This window comes from Galeopterus variegatus, unplaced genomic scaffold, assembly GCF_000696425.1.
Source record: "Galeopterus variegatus unplaced genomic scaffold, G_variegatus-3.0.2 Scaffold5748, whole genome shotgun sequence".
NCBI lineage: Eukaryota > Metazoa > Chordata > Mammalia > Dermoptera > Cynocephalidae > Galeopterus > Galeopterus variegatus.
In genome coordinates this window covers 72,140-95,275 of record NW_007731859.1, presented here as the reverse complement: position 1 = coordinate 95,275, position 23,136 = coordinate 72,140, and the positions used below count along the sequence as shown (strand labels likewise).

The following is a 23,136-nucleotide window of genomic DNA, read 5'->3' as shown; positions in this document are numbered from 1 at the left end:
TGTACTCCATCTGTTCATCCTTCACTCCTGGCAACCAGTGATCTTTTTACTGCCTCCATAGTTTTGCCTTTTCTGGAACGTCATATGTTTGGAATCAACAGTATGTAGCCTTTCAGATTGGCTTCTTTCACTTAGAAATATGCATTTAATTTTCCTCCATGTCTTTTCGTGGCTTGACAGATCATTTCTTTCTAGTGCTGGATAGTATTCCATTGTCTGAATGTACCACAGTTTATCCATTCACCTACTAAAGAATATATTCGTTTTTTCAAAGTTCTGGCAATTATAAATAAAGCTGATATAAACATCCACGTGCAAGTATTTGAATGGACATAAGTTTACAGCATCTTTGAGTAAGTACCTTGTAATGCAACTGCTGGAACATATGGTAAGAGTTTTTTATTTTTATTATTTTAAGATGACCGGTACGGGCATCTTAACCCTTGACTTGGTGTTGTCAGCACCACGCTCTCACAAGTGAGCTAACCGGCCATCCCTATATTGGGATCCGAACCCGTGGCCTTGGTGTTATCAGCACCACACTCTCCCAAGTAAGCCATGGGCCAGCCCAATAAGAGTATTTTTACTTTTGTAAGAAACTACTAAAATGTCTTCCAAAGTGGCTGTAACATTCTATGGATTTCTGCAATGAAAGACAATTCCTCTTGCTCCACATCCTTGTCAGCATTTAGCTTTGTCAGTTTTCTGGATTTTGGCCATCCGAATAGGTGTGTAGTGGTGATTTTGGCCATTTTGATAGGTGTGTAGTCGTGTGGGTGCGTAGCCATCTGTATATCTTCTTTGATGAAGTGCCTGTTTAGGTCTTTGGTCCAGTTTTTAATCAGGTTGTTTTCTTATTTTTAGATTTTAAGAGTTCTCTATATTTTGTTTCTTTTCTTTTAAAGTTTTAATTTTATTTTACTCAATTTTAATTTTATTGTGATAAAATATACAAAACATAAAATTACCATTTTAGCCATTTTCAACTGCACAGTTCAGTGGCATTATGTGCAATCACACTGTTGTGCAACCATCACCACCATCCATCTCCAGAACTTTTCCATCATCCAAACTGAAATTCTGCATCCATTAAAACAACTTCCCACACCCTCTTCCCCTCAGTCTGTTTACCACTACTCTACTTTCTGACTCTATGAATTTGTTGACTATTCTAGGTACTTCATATAAGTGGAATAATATAATATTTGTCTTTTTGAGTCTGGTTTATTTCACTGAGCATAAGGTCTTAAAGGTTCATCCGTGCTGTAGCATGTATCAGTACTTCCTTCTCTTAAATTTTTATTTTTTTAATTTTAACACTTATTTCTACATCTTTATAGGGTTCAAGGTGGTGTTTTAATACAGGCACATACTGTATATTAATTCACTTAGGGTAAGTAGCTTAGCTGATGGAGTTTGGATGTGTTCTCCCCTCCAAAACTCAGGTGGAAATCTGATCTCCCAATGTGGCACTGTTGGAAATTGATTCGAGTGAATGCAATATTCCAGTGTAGCTTTACTAGCACCAGGAGGAGAAGTTATTTTTTTTTAAAAATAGACTTTGTTTTTTAGAGCAGTTTTAGGTTCACAGCAAAGTTGAGAGGATCTCTCTCTCTCTCTCTCTCTCTCTCTCTCTTCCTCTCTTGCCATGTGATCTGCTTGTACCCGCCGGCTCCCTGCCACTTGCCACTTTCCACCATGAGTAGAAGCAGCCTGAGGCCCATGCCAGAGGCAGCTGTCCCAGAATTGTAAGCCTAATAAACCTCTCTTCTTAATAAATTACCATTTCACGTATTGTTATAGCTACACAAAACGGACTAAAACAATAGCTTTGTACCTGTTAATCTACCAGTCCCCTCCACCACACTCACCCCAACCCTCCCTTCCACCCTGGGCCTCTGGTAACCAATATTCTACTCTCTACTTCTATAAAAGTCACATTTTTTTAGCTTCCACATACGTGGTGTTTGTTTTTCTGTGCCTGGCTTACTTCACTTAAAATGATGGTCTCCAGTTCCACCCATGTTTGCTGCAAATGACAGGATTTCATTTTGTTTTATAGCTGAATAGTATTCCATTGCGCATATATAATATAGGTTTTTTTAATCCATTCATCCGTTGATGGGCATTCAGGTAGATCCCATCTCTTTGCTATTATTAATAGTGTTTCAATGAACATGGGAGTGCAGATGTCTCTTTGATATACTGGCTTCATTTCCTTTGGGTATATACCCAGTAGTGGGATGGCTGGGTCATAAGTAGTTCAATTTTTAGTTTTCCGAGGAACCTCCATACTGTTTTCCAGTATGGCTGTACTAATTTACATTCCCACCAATGAGGTAGTTCCTTTTTCCCAACATCCTTACCTGCATTTGTTATTTTTCTCCCTTTGATAAGAACTATTCTAACTGAAGAAAGCTATCTTGTTGTGATTTTAATTTGCATTTCCCTGATGATTAATGATGTTGAGCATTTTTTCATGTGCCTGTTTGCCATGTGTATGTCTTCTTTTGAAAAAGGTCTGTTCAGGTTCTATGCCCATTTTTTAATTTGGTTGTTTTGCTGTTGAGTTCTTATATTCTTTAGATATTAGTCCCTTGTCTAATATGTAGTTTGCAAAGACTTTCTCCCATTCTGTACCTTGTCTCTTCACTTTGTTTATAGTGTCCTTTGTTGTGCAGAAGCTTTTTAGTTTGATGTAGTCCCATTTATCTATTTTTGCTTTAGTTACCTGTGCCTTCGTAGTCTTGTTCAAAAAAGCACCGCCTACTCTCATTTTGTGTAGCATTTTCTCTGTTTTCTTCTAGTAGTTTCATTGTTTCTGCTCTTAAGGGCTCAGTGTCTCACAAACCCATTGTGGGTACCTAGGTCTTCGGTTACAGGTTCACATTCTGTAGCAGGTTTAGATGTCGAATGCCCACAGCACCGGGATCTGTAGCTGAGGCCCTCCTGACAGCTTGGGCTCCGTTAGCTGTGACTCTGACCCTGGCAGGCTGAGCACAGCACTAGCTCGACTCTGGGGGAAAAGGGTACTCTGGAAGTTTGGACCTGGGGAGCAGAGTACAGCTGCAATTTGAGAACCACAGCAAATGGGGCTCAGTTGTCACTCAGTTCCCAGGGGATGAGGCACCTTGTAGTGAGGACTCTAGCTCCTGAAACGGCGGGACTCAGCACTATCTCAGTCTTCTGAGGCCAGGTGCAGTGGCATCAAGAACCCAGAATGGAGAGGTGCAGCTTTTGGGGCTTCGGGGGGAAGGGAGCAGCATAGTGCTGACTTCACTCCCTGGGGGAAGGGATTTCTCAGCAGCTCCATCTGTAGGTAACGGTCCAGCTCCAGGGATGCAGAGTACCAGAGTTGTCCAGCCCCTAGAACAAGGTGTCTCAGCTCAGCCACTGCTCTGTTTCCCTAGGATGTGAGGCAGAACATCAGCTCAGCCCTGCAATACCCAGCTGCTTAGCTCAGCCAAGCAGCTTCTCAAATAAGACAGCAATTCCCAAGGGGCAATGCACCCCTTCAGCTCAGTCTGCAGGTGGACTGGGAGGGGTAGTTTAAGATTCCCCCAAAGGGAGTGTGCAGCTTTAGTTCTAGCATGAGGATGAGGGCACAGCTACCATCCCCCCAACCCTGGACACCCCCCCTGCAACAGTTCCAGTTCTAAGAAGGTGAAGAAGGCTTGTGAGCCACAGAGGGTGGGGTACAATGTCATCTCCTTTAGGGGAGCACAACTGTGTAGACTCCAAGCAGCTCCTTCAGCTGGGCTGTATTTCAGATTTTTATCGGATATGTCTTTTGCAAATATTTTCTCCAAGTCTGTAGCTTGTCTTGTCATTCCTTTGACAGTTTCTTACGTGGCAGAAATTTTTAATTTTAATGAAGTCCAACTTATCATTTGTTTAGTTCATGGGGCATGCCTCTGGTGTTGTCTAAAAAGACACCACCAAACACCTGCTTGGTGTTCTCTGAGCTTTCTGGATCTGTGGTTGGATGTCTGACATTAAATTTGGGAAATTCTCACTCCTTGTTCCCAATATGTCTTCTGTTACTTTCTTTCTTCTCTTTCTGGTATTCCCATTATAGATATATTACACCTTTTGCAGCTCTTCCATGGTTCCTGAATATTCTGTTCGGTTTTTATTCTTTTCTTTTTATTGAATCAATTGATTATACATATTTGGGGCATTCGACATTGACACATGTTGATCAAATCAATATTACTAGCATATATATTGTAACAAATCATACTTATTCTTTATACTCTTGTTCAATCTCTCCCCCTTACCCTCTCCCTCGCCCTCCCCCCTCTAATTACCATAGATTTCTTCTCTCCTTTTGAAAGAGTAATGGTTATTCTGTTGATTTGTTCCCTAGATGATCTGTCCAATGCTGAGAGGTGTGTTCAGGTCCCCCAGTATTACTGTAGAGCACATGCTTCTTCTGTCACTATGGAATAAGCTTTGTGGACAGAGACAGCCTCTTCTTTTCTTTTGTCTCTGATGGTGACTCTCCTTGTGTCAATGCACTCCAAAGGCTGGCAGACCATCTGCATTGTGGTTGTGGCATCTAGCTGCTTTCGTGGCAGCCGTGGTTATTGTGGTGGCTGTAGTGGGCCACCCACATGTAGGTGATGTTTTTGGCATGCATACCTAGTTGGTAGTGCCAATGGTGGTGTGCCTGGTTGTGGGAGGGGGTCTGGTCCCCAGATCCATGCCTCAGGACCCAAGGAAGGCCCCATGGCACTAGCGGTGTGCCTGGTTGTGGGTGGAGGGTCCCTGTTCTTTTTTGTTTGTTTGCTTGTTTTCACTCTTTTTTCTCTTCTCTTTTTACTTTTGAGACATTCTTTCTGAACTGAACAGTCATCCTTCCCTAACATGAGGGACAGAAGTAATGGCATATACTTCCAACCATCCTAAAGTATCCTGTAAAATAGAAATGTGGTGAAAATGAAAGAAAAAAGGCCAATAGGGAAATGTTGACCATTAATGGGCCTTGGTCTTATCCTGTGATTTCTTGGGTGTCCATTTTTGCCTCTCCTTGCACTCTCACCACGTGGAGATACTCAGTGGGACCTGTTTCTTCCGAGAACCACCGTCAATATTAGCAAGAGAAAACCTTCTTTTATAGATATTTCATTCTGCATAACCCAAAGGATCCAAGGCCTTTTATGGAGCTGAAAACTGGATGGAACTGAGTGAATTTCTGAGTGTCTGGAGACACAGTAGAAAGGAGAGGAGGACATGGGAGGGAGACCAGAAAGAAGATATTGACTAACACACTCAGTAAGAACTCACAGATGACTTGAGAGGCAAAATAAATAACTACTTTTACTATAATCGGGATTAGCTAATAGTAAGACATTCTTTCTGAACTGAACAGTCATCCTTCCCTAACATGAGGGACAGAAGTAATGGCATATACTTCCAACCATCCTAAAGTATCCTGTAAAATAGAAATGTGGTGAAAATGAAAGAAAAAAGGCCAATAGGGAAATGTTGACCATTAATGGGCCTTGGTCTTATCTTGTGATTTCTTGGGTGTCCATTTTTGCCTCTCCTTGCACTCTCACCACGTGGAGATACTCAGTGGGACCTGTTTCTTCCGAGAACCACCTTGATACAGTTGTTGGTGAAGGTGCAGAGCAAGATCCCTCCACACATTACCTACAATGTTACGAGAGTGCAGGGAACTGCTCCTGCTGGCAGGTGACTTGCATACAGCCTGCGGTTCATTGTGCAAAAATGTTCTTAACTCCAATAGCTTTAATTCTGTTTTCATTTTTGTATACAGTATGTAGGTAAGAAACACGGATCCACCCTGTACTGCTAAGGAGACATGATTAACAAAAGAGAAAAGAGAAATGCACAAAATTCCTAATCCTCTAGAGTGACAACCATTTTGCCCATTTTCCTTCCTAGAAGAAGATGTCTTCCCCACCCCTAAAGGAGTTATAGAACAAAAGAAAGAATAAGCAGTCAAAGGGCATTGCATTAATTTCCATACAACTGCACATATTTTAAAATCATTTGATAGAATACCTCCACTTCAATGATGTCATCCAATGACCCCAACAAAAGAATTATTTCAATGTCTTGAACTCTGCAATCAAGCAGCATGTTATGTTTCTCTAATCGTTTCTTTTCCAGAGAAGTCTGAATGATTACAACTTCTTTTTGCAACTTTCCCATTTCCCTATAAATACACAGATATGAAAGTGATTTTACTCATTGTGTAAAGTAGCACCAAGGAAGAAAAATGTATGTTATAAACTTCCATGACAAAATATTTTTTCCTGTTAGTGCTATAAGCTCTAGAATTCTCTCATTGATGCTACTAATTTACAAGTTAACACTCCTGCAAAAGGCCATAAATGTAATTAGTTAATCCAAGGGAACATTTTTCAATAATAAACATTACTGCTTTAATCAGGGTTAACAAATATACAGTGCTTTCCTAGTTACTTTATTTTTAAATCTGTATAATTTTTCAAGCTGCACTTTTCCCTTAAATATAAGCTCTACATTTTAGAATCTCAAACCAAGACAAAACATCTCTTAGCAAGAAAAATGTCTTACCAAGTTAGTTATTACACACCTACTAATCTGAAGTTTCTTTACCACCACCACCACTAATGTAAGGCCTTCTATCTGAAAGTAAGGGCTTGGGTTTTACCAGCTGAAACAATGTGGGATTTTAAAGGGACCTAGAAAGAGGACAGGGTGGAGGAGAGCGAGAGAGGGAGGGAGGAAGAAGGAAGGAAGGACTATGGTTTTCAAGAATAGGAAAATGAACAAATGAGTTTGTTTAAACTAAATACAAGAGTAAAAAAATCAAGAGTAAGCAGACTTTAATTCTACTCAGGAATCTTAGAAAAAGAACTTTCTGAAACACTGAAGATCTTTGGACAGTGAGGAAAATTGTGAAATGCCGTGAAGCTGAGCAAAAACAGACTCATTTCATGTGATCACCCATGGTCGTGTCCATCCTACAGGAAAGCAGATGTCATTCTGGTACAACATGCCAGCCGATTCAAAGTGCCATCGCGATCATGGCTAATGTATGTTCATCGTGTTCCAGGCACTATTCTAAGTGCCATATGAATATTAACTCATTTAATCCTCACAGCATTCTATGAGGTAGGCACTATTATTATCCCATTTTACTGATGAGGAAAGTAAGGCATAGTATGCAAGTAGCAGAGCTGGGACGTGACACCAGGCAGTGTGGCTCTACATTCTACTCTCTGACCCTGGGTGCTGTGTTGCACAGACTACAGGGAATCTCTGTACAGCAGGAAGATACCAGTATCAAGAGGGATTGAAGGTAAGGGACTCTATACAGGTTCATGTTTTCATCCACCAAAAAGGATTATTTACTCTAAACAACTAACCACCCCTCTTCATTTTCCCCCAAATTAGAATATTGGGGCTGGCTGGTTAGCTCAGTTGGTCAGAGCACGGTGTTATAAAACCAAAGGGTTTGGATCCCCATTCCAGCCAGATGCCAAAAAAAACCAAACCCAGAATGTTTGAAATTTCATATCGATGGTATGCATGTTTAGAACTCTGGCTAGGTCTTTGCAATTGATGAATTCTTAATTACCTTTCAACAGCCAAAAACTTCTTCTGTTCCTCTTCAAGTTGAGTTTCAACTTTGTCAATGTTGGAATTCTGAGTGACAAGTATGTCTGTAAGTTGCTGCCGCTTTGCCATGAGTTCAGCCACGATTTGCAGACAGTTTTCTTCAGTCTGAATGGAGAGGAATTGCATTGTAGATTTACTATCTTTTATGTGAATAAGGTCAATAGATTACCGTATTACCAATAAAACCAAACCATTCGTTCCACGATAAGTCTCCTTATTCTGTGTGCTGCTTGAACCTCTATCACAGATTGTGCCACACTCTCATTCTACACTTTTGGAAACTGGTAATCACTACCTGCCTTCATCCTTCATTTGGATTCATTCCTCAGCTCACTGCTATTTGACTTCTGTTCCCATTGTCCAGTGAAAGTGGTCGTCATAACCTCTAATACGAAATTAAACAGACATTTTCCTGACTGTACCTTTTTGACACCCTTCATCACATCCTCCCTTCTGAAACTCTGGGGCTTCTATGATACTACCTCTTCTGGCTCTCCTCATAACCTAACTGGTCACCTTCCAGAATCCCATCGTTGTTCCACTGCTCTGCACTACCTACCTCCCTGCTTGGGAGTCTCAACCATTCTCATATGGTTTCAATTTACTCTCATAACCAGCAACTCCCAAATCTGTATCTCCAGCCTAGACTTCTCCCCTTATCTACGTACTCTTTAACTACCTGCTGGAAATTGCTATCTAGATGTTACAAAGGGAATTCAAGCTCCAAGGGTCCAGAATTTTCTCTCCTTAACCTGAATCTACCATCACCAATCATCCAGGTTAGAACTTAGCAGTCATTGGTAGCATCCCCTTTGCCTTTTCTCCCACTTCGACATCCAATAATTCATGAAGCTCTGCTGATTTTAAGTTTTCGCAAATCTGCCCCCCACTCCTTCTATCACTATTAGGACACTTCAGGAGCTCAACATGTTTATTCAAGGAAGGATGTTATAATTTCCATAGAGAGGCACTTCAGCCACCCATTATTACCTTCTTTAGGTTATCGATGTCTTCTCTAGCTTTCTGGATAGTTTCTTTTAATGTGTTGGTGTTTTTCAGTTTCTCCTTAAGCTGATTGCGACTATATTCCAGTTGAATATTAAGCCGAGATTTTTGTTTTTCAAATTCTAATCTAGTATAATAAAGTCAAGCATTATAAATGGTAAGCAGAGTACATTGATTTTTTAACTTTTTCTTATGGAATTTTCAAAACAATACAAAATTGGGAGGAAAAGTATAATGAACCCCCTTGTAGCTCTCACTGAACTATAATAATTATCAATTCTTGCTCAATCTTGTTTCATCTTTAACCACACTCACTGCCCCTTCCCACTAGGCCTCATGTAATTTCAAATCTGTAAATATTTTCATATGTATCTCTGAAAGTGAAATAAATTTTAATTCATAACCATAAACTATTACAGATAAAAAAGAGAATAATCACCCAGAGTCACAGAAAAAAAAAAAATCACAAGAGATATTAGAGATTATTTTGAACAGAATGAAAATAAAAAGGCAACATACCAAAATTTGTGGGATACGGCTTAAACAGTACTTACAAGGAAATAAATAGCTTGCAATGCTTATATTAGAAGAGAAATCTAAAATACATAATGTAAACTTTCATCTTAAAAAGCCAGAAAAGGGGGCCGGCCCGGTGGCGCACTTGGTAGAGTTCGGAGCTTGGGAGCGCGGTGGTGCTCCCACCGAGGGTTCGGATCCCATATAGAGACCGGTCCGCTCACTGGTTGAGCGCGGTGCAGGCACGACACCGAGGGTTGCCATCCTGTTACCGGTCACGAAAAAAGACAAAAAGGAAAAAAAAAAGCCAGAAAAGGAGTAAATGGAAACAAAATAAGTAGTAGGAAGGAAACATTCAACAGCAGAAATCAATAACATAGAAACAGACAAAGCATAGAGAAATCAATAGGACCACGACCTGTTCTTATAAAGGATCAATAAAACTGATACACTTCTAGCTAGATATGAGGAAGACAGGACAAATCACCAATATCTGAAATGAAAGCACATCAGTATAGACCTTGAAGACTTTAAAAAGGATAGAAAATATTGTGAATAACTTCGTTTATAAGTCTGACAACTCATAAAATGCGCAAGTTCCTTGAAAAACACAAACTACCAAAGCTCACCAATGGAAAAAAAAAATAACTAGAATTGTTCTATGTCTTATGAAGGAAACTGGAAATTAGTAATTAAAAAGCTTTCCGGTATTGCCTGTACTATATTGTTTATTTCTTTAAATCAGTCACTTTTAAAATTCAAGAAATCTTATTTTTAACAGGAGATTCTCATTTATTATTATTAATGGAATATTTCGTTTTAAAAGAAAACATTTACTGTTATAAATTAAAAACAGTATATCATTTGACATAAATTGGAAATGCTAGTAACATTAAAAACTGTAAAAAGCAAACAAAACCACAAGTCTTCCCACAAAAAAGGTGAATGGCTTTGGTTGCCTCATTTGCAAATTTTACTAAACATTTAGGGAAGAAACAATATCAATTCTAAAGAAACTCCTCCAGAAAAAAGAAGAGGAGAGAACAATTCCCAGCTCATTTTATGGGTCTGGCATTACAATAATAACAAAACATGACAAAGACATTACAAGAAAACTACAGATGAGTGCACTCATAAACACAGACGTAAAACTCCATAACAAAACTTTAACAAGTCAAACCCAAAAAACATATGAAAAAGATCATGACCAATTTGGTTCACCCCAGGTATGGAAGGTGTATTAATATTCCAAAATCAATCAATATAATGTACTATTATATGTATTTACTATTAATGAACTAAAAGAAACCCAACCCAACCATACAATCATCTCAATAGGTACCGGAAAGAGTATTTGACAAAATACACTCATTTATGAAAAAATGTCTGTAAAGTAAGAATGGAAGATAGCTTCCTTAATCTGATAAAGGGCATTCTGAAGTTCATATACCTAATCATGAAAGACTGAATGCTTTTCCGCTAAGACTGGGAATGAGGCGGGATGTCTGTTCACACCACTTTTATTCAACATTGTACTAGAGTCCTAGCAAGTACAATTAGGCAAGAAAAAGAAATAAAAGATGTACTAACTGGAAAGGCAGAAATAAAATTTTTTTTTTCACTGACAATATGACTATGTAGAAAATCCTAAGGATGTACAAAAGAGCTACCAGAAATAATAAATAAATTTAGCAAGATTTCAGGATACAAGTTCAAATAACAAAAAACAATTTTATTTCAATATACTACCAACAAACAATTTTAAATTAAAAATTTAAAACAATTCCATTCACAATAGCATAAGGATATGAAATACTTTGGAATAAATAAATGTTAACAAAACATGCACAATTGTTTAATGAAAACTAAAGACCATTTTTTTTTTTTTTTGGTGTGGCTATTATCAAAAAGACCCTAAAGACCATTGATGAGAGAAATTAAGAGAGACTTAAATAAAGACTGATACCATCCTCTTGAATTGGTATGTTTCTGATGTCAATTCTTTCCAAATTGATTTATAGGTTCAACACAATCTCAATCAAAACCTTAGCAGGTTTTTTACAGCAACTGAAAAGCTTATCCTAAAATGTACATGGAAATGCAAAGGACCTAGAATAGGTACCGGCTTGACCTTTCTTGTCCAATATCCTCAGTGCCTAGAATTGTGCCTGGCAGATATTTATCTGTACCTTTTTTAATTTTGGCATCAATATTATGTTTATTTCAGAAAAAATGCATTTCTTCCTCTTCTACACACTGAAACAGTTCAAATATTGAACATGTGTTTAAACATTAAACACTGAAGTTACCCATGCCTTTAAATTTTGCTGGGACATTCATCTGTGAAACCATATGTGCTTGGTGCATGTGGGGATGGGGTGGGTAGGAAGCATTTTTACTTTCTTTTCCTATGGGTTAACTGGCATCCTTAGATTTTTCTATCTTGTTTTGGGTAACTTCTGGTAATACATTATTGAAAATTATCAATTTTACCTGCATATATGGATATTTACAGACAACCAAGCAAATTAGTGTTAAATTATTCTTTTAATAACGGGTACATGTGTAATTATGACCCCATTCTCTGATTTTGTATATCTGTGCTCTCTTTTAAAAATTATGGAATGAAAGAACTAGATCTCTGTATAATATGAATTTTTACTAGCTATTTCTGGAGGAACTAAAATAAAAACTACCTCAGGCATAATTCCTTTAAATTTTGAAATAATAGTTATTACTTTAACATGCATGTAAGTTGCTTACCAATGGCTTAATAAAAATACCTTTTTTGATCAATTTCTTGTTGCTGTTTAACATGTTTGTTCTCAAATTTACGAATATTTTCCACACCAATTTCTTCACAGAAGCGTTGACAAATATCATCTTCTACCTTTTAAATGATTTTAAAACAGGTTTAATAATTTTAGGAAACATATAGACGAATGCTTAAATATAAATTTTTCCCCCTTACATTTTTGTGGATTAGGTCAAAAACTAATTCTTCCAAACATTACTGTATTCTGAGGAGCCAGTGCTTTCTCTTCCTTTAATTCCATAAACTATGTCCATCTATTTTCAAATTTCTTATTCAGAAAACCAATAAAGAAAGCTTGAAATTGGCTTTATTAAGTGTTTTGTCTTTATGAAGTGTTTAATATCAAATTGGCAAGATTTAGTCACTTACTTTAGTCACACCAAAATATAACATTCTATGTAAACAGAGAAAACATTCTTTCATATGTGTAATGCTATAGCATCTTAGACAGTATAAAAACAAGAGGAATAAAGCATAGAATTAAGAACCAAAAAGATTTGTAATGGGCCAGCCCGTGGCTCACTCGGGAGAGTGTGGTGCTAATGACACCAAGGCCATGGGTTCAGATCCCATATAGAGATGGCCGGTTGGCTCACCTGGGAGAGCGTGGTGCTGACAACACCAAGTGAAGGGATAAGATCCCCTTACCAGTCATCTTTTTTGGGGAAGAAAAAAAAAATAGATTTGGAAAAACTAGAATGAGCTAAATCCAACAAAATAAAATTTAACTCAAATATTTTTAAAGCCCTGCATGTAAGTATAATTGTATGATGAGAGAGACCTGTCTCAACAGAAGGACATGTTAAAAACTTTTAGATTTTAGGTGAATGTACATGAAATATAAATGTGATAAGATTGATGCAGTAGATCAATCCAATTAGCACAAGTAGATAATCCAAATCATGGAAAGTTATACACACAGCGTTATATGCATGATTCTTTGTACTGATCAGAAAATATTTTGAGGGGCCGGCCCGGTGGCGCACTGCTACAGTGTGCCGCTTGGGAAGCGTGGTGGCGCTCCCGCCGAGGGTTCGGATCCCACATACAGATCGGCCGCTCACTGGCTGAGCGAGGAGCGGGGGCAACACCGAGGGTTGCGATCCCGTTGCCGGTCCCGGTCCAGTACGGGCGCGACACTGAGGGTTGCGATCCGTTGCCGGTCACGAAAAAAGACAAAAAGAAAAAAAAAAAAAAGAATAAAAGAAAATATTTTGACATTATGCTCTGTTCTGGGCATTGGCAAACAGCAGAGCATCCAGAGGATGATTACCAAAACTTGCCTTGAATCCATGGTAATGTGAAATGATAATAGAAATTAGGGATATTTAACCTGGAGAATAGATAATTAATGAGCAACGTGAGTCTGGTTTCAAATCATGTGATAAAAAGCAGAACTAAAAGCAATGGATGCAAGTTACAGAGTGATGATCTGACAAGTAACTCTTGGAGGATCAGAAATACCCAACGGTGGAATAAGTTAAATTAGAAATTTCCTGACACTTTTTAAGCAGAGGCTAGATAACCAAATCTTTCTTGCCCCAAGAGCCAAGCACCATGCCTGGCATTTAATAGATGTTAGAAAAAAATAACTATTGAGTAAATGAGGAATCTTAAAAGATAATGTAAATGACAGTTCTCTACCCCCTGGTGTCAAGGACAGTGGGATAAAGGAAGAGACTGTAATTTTGACAATGGGCAAGGAGAGGTTGGATGGAAGGCAGTGTGCACTTGTCATTGTCTCTTGAGATGGGCAATAGCGGTTCTCAAAAGATACAAGGAAACTAGTTTGGAAAACCAGTAAAACTTAGCTTACGTGTTGTCTCTGATAGGGCATGGTTAACTATCATCGTTTGCTTTAGCACATATTCAAGAAGTCCTAAATCTGGTATCTGGTCTAGAACTATATTCTATATGCCTTTCAGTAATAAACATAACATTTATGACCTTATCAATCTTTTCTTGAAATTCTTTAATTCTTTGTTGTCGTTCTTTGATTCCTTCGCTCAGCATAGAACACTGAGACTCAATAACGTGACGGGCCGGCCCGGTGGCGCACTGCTACAGTGCGCCGCTTGGGAGCGCAGCGGCGCTCCCGCCGAGGGTTTGGATCCCACATACAGACCGGCCGCTCACTGCCTGAGCGAGGTGCGGGCACAACACCGAGGGTTGCGATCCCGTTGGCGGTCCTGGTCCGGTACGGGCGCGACCGGGACGGGCGCGACACTGAGGGTTGCGATCCGTTGCCGGTCACGAAGAAAGACAAAAAGGGGAAAAAAAAAAAAAATTGAATGCATGTTATATATTGAAGGTCTTCTAACCTATGAATATAGCATGTCTTTCAGTTGTTTTATGTCTTTCAATAAGATACAGTTTTCTTTTTAAATTAAAAAAATTTTTTTTCGTTGTACATGTTTATGGGATAGTTTTTTGTTTCAATACATGCATATATTGTACTATGACCTAATCAGAATAGTTAGCATATCCACCACCTAAACATTTATTATTTATTTGTGGTTAAAACATTCAAGATCCTCTTTTTTGGCTATCTTGAGATATACCATACAACATTATTAGCTATTGCCACCCTAGGGCACCAGAACTTATTCTTCCTATCTAACTGTAACTTTGTACCGGTCTGCCAACCTTTCCCCAGTCCCCTGCCCCCTCCCATTGGTAACCACTATTCTACTCTCTATTTCTCTTCTTTTGTCTTTTTATTTTTCTTAATTGACCCATGATAATTGCTTATCTTTATGGAGTTACTGTGCCTTCATATATACATTTATTCCTATGGTGAGCAGAATATTTTTTCCCTTTTTAGATGCAAAAATATAAACTATGCCTTTATATTCATAAGGGAAGTCAGTCGTTAGTTTTGTTTTTTGTATATCTTTATATTTAATATTAAAGTTATACTATCTTTGTAAAATGAACTGGGAAGTTTCCATCTTCTTTATGAGTTAGAATGGTTTACATAACATTAGAATTATATCACATAGACCTCAGCCAGCTATAAACCCAGAGTCTTTTTTTTTTTTTTAATTTGTGGTAAAATTCACATAAAATTTACTATCTTTACCATTTTTAAGTGTACAGTTTACTGTTTAAATATTGAATGTCATGCAATAATCTTCTGAACTGTTCATTTTGTAAAACTGAAACTCTAAGTCCATTAAACTACTCATTCTCCGTTCCCCCAGCCCACTGTACGCACATGTATATACCACATTTTTATCCATTCGTCCACCGATGGACACTTGGCTTGCTCCTACCTTTTAGCTATTGTGAATAATGCTGCTATGAACACGGGTGTACAAATATCCCTGAGACCCTGCTTCCAATTCTTTTGGGTAGACACCCCAAAGTAGAATTGCTGGATCATTCTATGTTTGAGGAACCACCATACTATTTTCCACAGCAGCTGCACCATTTTATATTCCTTAAGTCGTTTTTCAGTGGTAGATCACCCAACTATCAGTGGCTTTAAATATATTGGTTTTTTTCTTTCCTGCACACAAAAGCAGTGTAGAGTGATGCAGCTGCTCAACAATAGCACCAACTCTCAGTTTCTTAGTACAATGGCTTTTATCTCCTGCTTGCTTTTCTCTTGGTGCAAGATTGCTGCTGCAGCTCCACGGCTCTTAACTGTGTTCTAGGCAGGTAGAAGAAAATGCAAAAAGTAACACTAACACTTCCACTTATATCTCACTGGCCAAAACTGTCACATGGCCACCCCTTGCCACAAGGAAACTTGGGAAATCAACTTGTCTTGTTTTTTTATGATTCTACAATAGAGGCAGGCAAGGAAGGAAGAAATTGTGGATGGGGAATGGGCCAGCCAATTTCACTAATGCCTGCCACTGCATCAAATATCCCACATTTTTTCTGTCCAATCTTGGTAATTAATATTTTCTGAAAATAATTTCTTCCAGATTTTCAGTTTTTTAAACTATATAGTTATTTGCATCTAAGATTCTTTAAAGTTTTTTAATTTTCTCATTCCTGATCAAATATGTTTGCTTCTAGCTTTTCTTTCCTTCATTAGGGTTTCAGAGTTTATCTATTTTATTAGCTGTTCAAAGGAAACAGCTTTGCAAAGAATTTATTTTATTAGTCATTCAAAGGAACCAGATTTTTTAGATTAATTTGTCCCATTTCTGTTGTAATTAATTTCAGCTTTGAAAAATAAAAAAAAAAAAGTCTTGTTATTTTGTGGTTGTTCTAATTTCTCAAGGTGAGTAGTAAGTTCTCTTGTATTTCATCTTTCTTCTTTAATAATTAAGACATTTTACTCTTGATGTAGTTTTCACTGTGTCTCAAAAATAATGGTAAGGGGCCAGCCCGTGGCTCACTCGGGAGAGTGTGGTGCTGATAACACCAAGGCCACGGGTTTGGATCCTATATAGGGATGGCCGGTTAGCTCACTTGGGAGAGCGTGGTGCTGACAACACCAAGTCAACAGTTAAGATCCCCTTACCGGTCATCTTTTAAAAAAATAAATAAAAATTTAAACAAAAATGGTAGGAAGTATATTCATCATTTTCTGGACATTTTATAATTTGCTTCTTGATTACTTCTTGATACGAAAACTACTAGTACATTTAATTTCTATGTAGGGAAAAACTTTTTTGGTCACTATTTCTTATTTCATTAAATTATGATCAAGGTGACCTATAAAAATGTCGACTTTTGAGGTTTCCATTGCGGTCAGCATATGATCAGTTTCTCTAAGTGTTTCATGGGTATTGTTCATTATACGTCACATTTATTGAGCACTTATCATTGTTCTTTGCAGGTTCTATCTATTAACCTACTTAATCCCCTTAACAAGGTTATGAAATCGGTGTTATTATTATTCCCATTCTATTGATAAGGAAACTAAAGCATAAAAGCCTGCGAGTAACTTCGAGCCACACCACTAAAATGTTTCACTATAAGTTTCATCTTTATTAAGAAGTATTCTCACTTTAAATATTTAGGTGCCCTGTGCGGCAAACTGGCTTATAATGGAGAGCTTCGTTTCTTATCACATAACATCTCCTTTGTTCAATTCATTTAATAAATATTTATTGAAAGCGTACTAGACGACACAAGGATTGTTAACTTTAAAGTTCACGTTGTCTGATATTCACTCCTTTGTTTTGTTTTTTGCATTTGTCACGTGCTCATCCCATCATTTTCAACATTCAGTTCTAAGATGACTTCTTGTAAATGATATTTAGGTTTTTAACCTATGACAGTTTCGGTCTTTCAAGGGGAGACTTAAATCCACTCATTTACCATAACGACTGATATGCAAAAATTTTATTCCTTCCCTCTTTTTGTTCTTTTCATTCATTTTTGGTGGTTTGCTATTTGTTTTTGTGTTTAACACTTTGGTTTCAACTCTGTCACTCCCACCCCTCAAGATTCGATCTTTAGAATATTCTCATTTCCTTTCCTCACAGATTCCTCACAGATGAAACTTTGGAACACATTTATATCTCTCTCCATTTCCAATACCTTCGGTTTGCTGTTAGTTTAGCACTATTAATTTATTATAATTAGGTCTATTCTAATTCCTGTGGTGCTTAGAGTACTTTCTCTAGTATCTTTGTCACATGGAGTATATGGATGACATATTCTCTGAATTCGCTTATCTGCAGATTCCTAAAAGGTAAATTGTATCCTGGGTTATAGTCCTTTTACTTGTAGCTATTATTCCATACTTAGAGTACTTTCTCTAGTATCTTTGTCACATGGAGTATATGGATGACATATTCTCTGAATTCGCTTATCTGCAGATTCCTAAAAGGTAAATTGTATCCTGGGTTATAGTCCTTTTACTTGTAGCTGTTATTCCATAGTAGCATCCAGTTCTGTACTCTAATATAAGCTTGATTTTTTTAAACCTAGAATTTTTTTTTTCTTGAAAAGTGGGGGGGAGGGTAGTTTGGCACCGATTCTATAACCTACTAATTCTATAACCTAGGCATTCACGAATTACACCAAGATCTGCATCATTGTAGCCTTCTCTCACCAAACCTACATGGGACTGGGACTGAGTGTGTCCTTTCAATGGTATATTAAGATTGCTACTCAGATTAGAGTATTTTTTAAAAAATTTGTTTCCCCTCGTCTGTCTTTCTTTTCATCCTTCTGAGATTTTATTATTCTCAAGTCTCCTGAGTCTATCCGCTAAGGCTCTATTAGCAGATATCTTTATCTTTGTAATTTTGTTCCCCTCCTTGAGATGCTTCTTCCACTTGGTCTTTCAGGTTGCTAATTTGGTTCTCAAAAATGGCAATCCTCTCCTTCAATTCTATAGCTAAGAAATATTTTTAGTTCTAGAAAGTCTCTCTCTCTCTCTCTCTTTTTTTCTTTTGAGGTAATGGGGGTTAGGGTGGGGGTCAAAACTATACTGAATCTCCTTAAGGCTCCTTTACTTTTTTCAGTTGTTCAAGCTGTTGCCTGGCTCCTGGAACACCTCAGATGCTTTTAAGTATTTCTTTGCCCAATGAGGATCAGGTTTGGGTATTAAAGCACCCTAAAGAACAGCAGCCCCACAAACTACTTCGTCAGCAAATAATTAGCTTTGTGGGATTCAAGAAGACCAGGCATACTCACATGGGACAAATGTTCAATTTATCCTTAGGATCCCCATGTCCTGATTCTTCCCCAGGTGCTCTTTACAGATGAAGAGGAAGAAACTCTGCATCAGTTTTTCCGAGCAGCCTCCCCGAGAACCCAAGATATCATTCCCACCCAGCTGTCACTTGGTTCAGGTGAGACACACAGGTGGGAAGTTAATATGGACATGGATAGAACAGAAGTCATTTCAAATTGCCAGCTTCTCAGAACTTTCTCTGGGCCTAGGCCTAAATTTATAAAATTTCTAAAAGCTGTATATTTCTATACCTTAGACTAAAACATAAAATGTGGTATTATGCTTACAGAAAAAGATTAAAACATGCTAAGTAACCTTGCCAAAAATCAAGTTATTGATTCAATCCTTGAGTTTTTGACTCAAGTATCAAAAACTGGTAATTTGTATACACAAAAGAAGAAACCTAAATAGGAAAAATAAATTATCTGGAAGCATTCTATCAATTTACTATGTAAAGTTGACATTTCAAGTATGTGTGTGTTGTAAAGTTGACATTTCAAGTATGTGTGTGTGGGGGGGGGAATTACACTATTCACCAAATGATACTTCTATAAAATGACAAGTCAATTGGTAAAAATAAGGTTGGACCCCCAATCATCAAAATAAATTCCAAAGGAATAAAAAAATGTAAATGTTAAATACGCAAAAGCACTAGAAGCATTATTGATTTTCTTTTGTGAGCTTAAGAAAGAATTACATCTTTCTAAGCATGATATATTACAAAATTCAGAAATTATAACTGATTAATAAATTTGGCTACATAAAGATTAAAAGCACATGTATGACAAAAAAGAATAAAGTCAAGCGTCACACAGATAAATAGGAATAAACTGTTGATACACACACAAGAGTATCAAAAACACTAGGCTAAATAAAGAAAGCATGGACAAAAACTTCTTACTGTATGATTCCATTTAAATGAAAGCTTAGAAGAGGAAAAACTATGACAGAAAGATTTCATTTCCAGGGCCTAGGGGGCCTAGGGGAGGGGACTGACTGTAAAGGAGCACAAAGGAATGTGGGGGGGTGTTGGTAATGGAAATGTTCTATGTCATGGTTGTGGTGGTGGTTACATAATGACATACACTTGTCAAAATATATTCAATTACACATTAAAAATGGGTGACTGTTATTGTATGCTAATTATACCCCACTAAAGCCAATTCCAAAGTCAAACAGAAAATATTTACAACAGAAGAGTATATGACTAAGGGGAGATTTATTTATTATAAAAATAACTTTAAATAGGTAATAAAAAAAAAACCTAATAGAAAAATGTGCACAGAAAATAAACACACAGTTCTTCACAGAAGAAAAAATTACAAAGAACCAACAAATACACGAGATGTTCAACCTGTTATAATTTAAGAAATGAATATCAAACTAGATTACAGTTTTCTATCAATCAAATTGACAAAGATTAAAATATTTACTAATACCCAGTGCTGCAATTTAGGACCATGCACGCCCTACTACAAGTTTTCTTTTGATGAGAATTTAGCAATATCTATCAGCATTTCATTTATTTATATTTTTGGTGGCTGACTTGTACAAGTATAGAACCCTTGACCTTGGTGTTATAACGTGACTCTCTAACCACCTGAGCTCATCGGTCAACTGTCTATTAACATTTTAAGTCCACGTATTCTTAGACCCAGAAATTCCACTTATAGAAACTCATCTCAGAGATATAGTTATACAAATAAAGACATAATACCAACATGCATTTATAGCGTGCTTCATAACCCACGACTTGTGTTCAGTATTTTATCTGAATTATTTGATTTATTCCTTATAATAGCACTAAATGGTAGGTTCTTTTATTATCCCCATTTTACGGATGGGGAAACTAAGGTACAAAGAGGTCAGGTAACTTGCCCAGGGTCATACCACTACTAAGTGGCAGTCAAGATTCAAACCCAGGCAAGATGGCTATAGAATTTACTCTTAGGTACTATGTTATTCTCCATCTCTAAAGAATGTTTAATGTTGCACCATTTGTAACAGCAAAATACAAATCAATAGGAGAGTGGTTAAATAAATAAACCCATAATAAAATACCAGGCAGAATTCATTAAAAAATAAAGTAACTTTCTATATGTGAAAATAAAAACATGTCATTTTATGGTATTAAATGAAAAAGCTTGCTGTGAACACTACTTTAGCACAACTTCAATTTAAAACAAAGAAAATAAGAAATGTAATACATATACTTGCATATACGGAGAACACTTCAGGGGGCTAAGCATCAAACTGTTTAGAAAATACCACTGGGATATAAGGATGGGTAAAGGAAAGATTTTTATTTTTATTACATTCTGCATTATTTGAATATTTTAAAATTATAGGCATGCTACTTTTACTACCAAAAAAATAAAAATAAAAAACCAACCTGGATTAAAAACACACTAGCTTATTCCACTAGTATTTTATAACTTTTATGACATGGATTTACCTTCAGCTCTTGGATTAGCTGGCTTCTTCTTTCTCTTAGATTCGTTAACTCTTTCTCATCCCAGCATTTAGCCTTGTGTTTTAAATCACTTGACCCTCCAGAGATCACCCCAGATTTTAAAAATAATGTTCCATCAAGAGCCACTGTCTGTAAAATTAAAAATATTTCACCTTGAAAATAATGTACATAAAGAAGATAAAAATAAGGACATAATGTAGCAATTTGTGCAGCTGAAAATTTGAAGATGAGAAAAACCATTTAGTATACTTTACTAATAAAATATGTAGTTCATGAAGCGACACCAACGAAGAAACAAACCACAAATACAAAAATCTTTTCACTAACGCCCAAAGTAATTCTAGGCAACAAATTTACAGCAATTATAAAGGTTCGAAATAAGTTGAAATCAGGTCCAAACATATTCAACACCGGGAAGCAAAAACTAAGAATATTTATATTTAGTATCAAATAGTTTGCATTACATAGTTCTGTATCTTGAGGAAACTTGTCATATATGTTAATGGCATATTTTGAAAATAGCCTTAATAATATTAGGATACCCAAAACATCACTCTCTCCAAAATGGATGTGAAACTGGAACCAAGAAAAAAATTTAAATGGGGACAAGATATATAATACAGCCTGAAGTTTATAGTCCTGTTAGTAAGCATGTGCTTTATGGAGTAAGTGAAAGGCTCCACTGATTCCCTGCTTCTAAATTGTTCTCAATAAAGCGTATTTAACCTATACACTGTGTGTACTACTGTTCTCAATAAAGCGTATCTAACCTATACACTGTGTGTACTACTAATATGTGTATGTCAATGTCTCTTATATGACAACCTTCAAAGTCCTTGTGAGGTCCAAGATGATTCATAGAGTTTCAGCCATAGTGTCTGTGCTTCAAGAAAGAAGACAGGAAGGGAGAGTCAGGGTAAAAGGGCCCTATAAGGAAGCTTTCCTAGCAGGTCCACCTATGACTACCATTTACATCCAGTGGCTACACCTAGATTGCTACACAATGAAATCAAGGTCCATGAGTAAGGGAGAAGTAGAGAGGAATATTGAGCAGGCAGTTGTCTCTGACACAGACAGGAGGTAGCCAGGGAAAGGGCAGTGCTGGCATGCTGGCGGGAAAGGCATGAATGCATAAAATGGACTGTGTATGAGTGTGCACGTGTCACAGGGATGGGATGGGGAAAGAAGGAACATAAAAGGGTTTGGAATTCCTGGATGAATTAAGGAGCAACATAGAGACGAGGCTAGTAGACAGGCCAGATCTTTGTAAGCCATCTAAGAATGTGTATGGAATTCCATTGAGGACTAGAGGAGCTTATAGAGGGAGCTGAGCAGGACTGGCTCTGAACACTCTGACACCCAACAGAAAGAAAGAAATGACAGAGAGGAGCCTTAGATAGACCATCCTGACAACTATTTGGAAAATGCATTAGTCCAGCAAGGCCAGAGATGATGGTATAAATTCAGCCAATATTACTGAGGGTGAAGAAAAGGAAAAAATGATTTAAGAAATATTCAGGATATATAAGAGGAAGAGCCTGGGGATTGTTTGGATGTAGAGGTTAGGAAAGACTCCCTGGGGAAACAATAGGATTTTGTTTGGCTGGAATAGTATTATCAAGAATTGAGTTGAAGAATACAGAAGAGAGATCAAGATTTAGAAAAGAGAATGGGAATTTCATTTTAGACATACTGATTATATAGCACTTGTGGGCTAGAAGTTTACTTATTTATAACGTGCACCTTGACTATTTTGTTAAAGAATTTAATTCTCATAGATTCCAAAAAAATTATAACATGTTAATATACAATCAGACAGCTACAAGTATTAATTAAAATAAATGTAAGAAATTATACTAGGTGGAAAAAGAAGACAGTATAATTAATAATTTAGAATACTATAATGACTAAATTCTAATATTATAACCACTAAATTCAATTAAATAAGAAAAAGATAAAATATTCAATATATTATATTGCGGCAAGTAATTAACCATTTAGGCAAAAAAAGCTAATACTCACATCTAACAATGCACATCA

At 37.1% G+C, this 23,136-nt stretch overlaps 1 protein-coding gene across 1 annotated transcript in view; it reads right to left on the bottom strand.

Moving 5' to 3' along the window:
- LOC103605337 (structural maintenance of chromosomes protein 1B-like) overlaps positions 1 to 23,136 on the bottom strand; it is a gene marked incomplete at its 3' end in the record, with an annotated part of 77,726 nt that overhangs the window by 13,715 nt on the left and 40,875 nt on the right. The window contains 6 exon segments of the mRNA XM_008589907.1: positions 6,034 to 6,187; positions 7,598 to 7,743; positions 8,629 to 8,770; positions 11,943 to 12,049; positions 13,922 to 13,999; positions 21,079 to 21,225. Of these exon segments, the coding sequence (XP_008588129.1) occupies positions 6,034 to 6,187; positions 7,598 to 7,743; positions 8,629 to 8,770; positions 11,943 to 12,049; positions 13,922 to 13,999; positions 21,079 to 21,225 (774 nt within the window).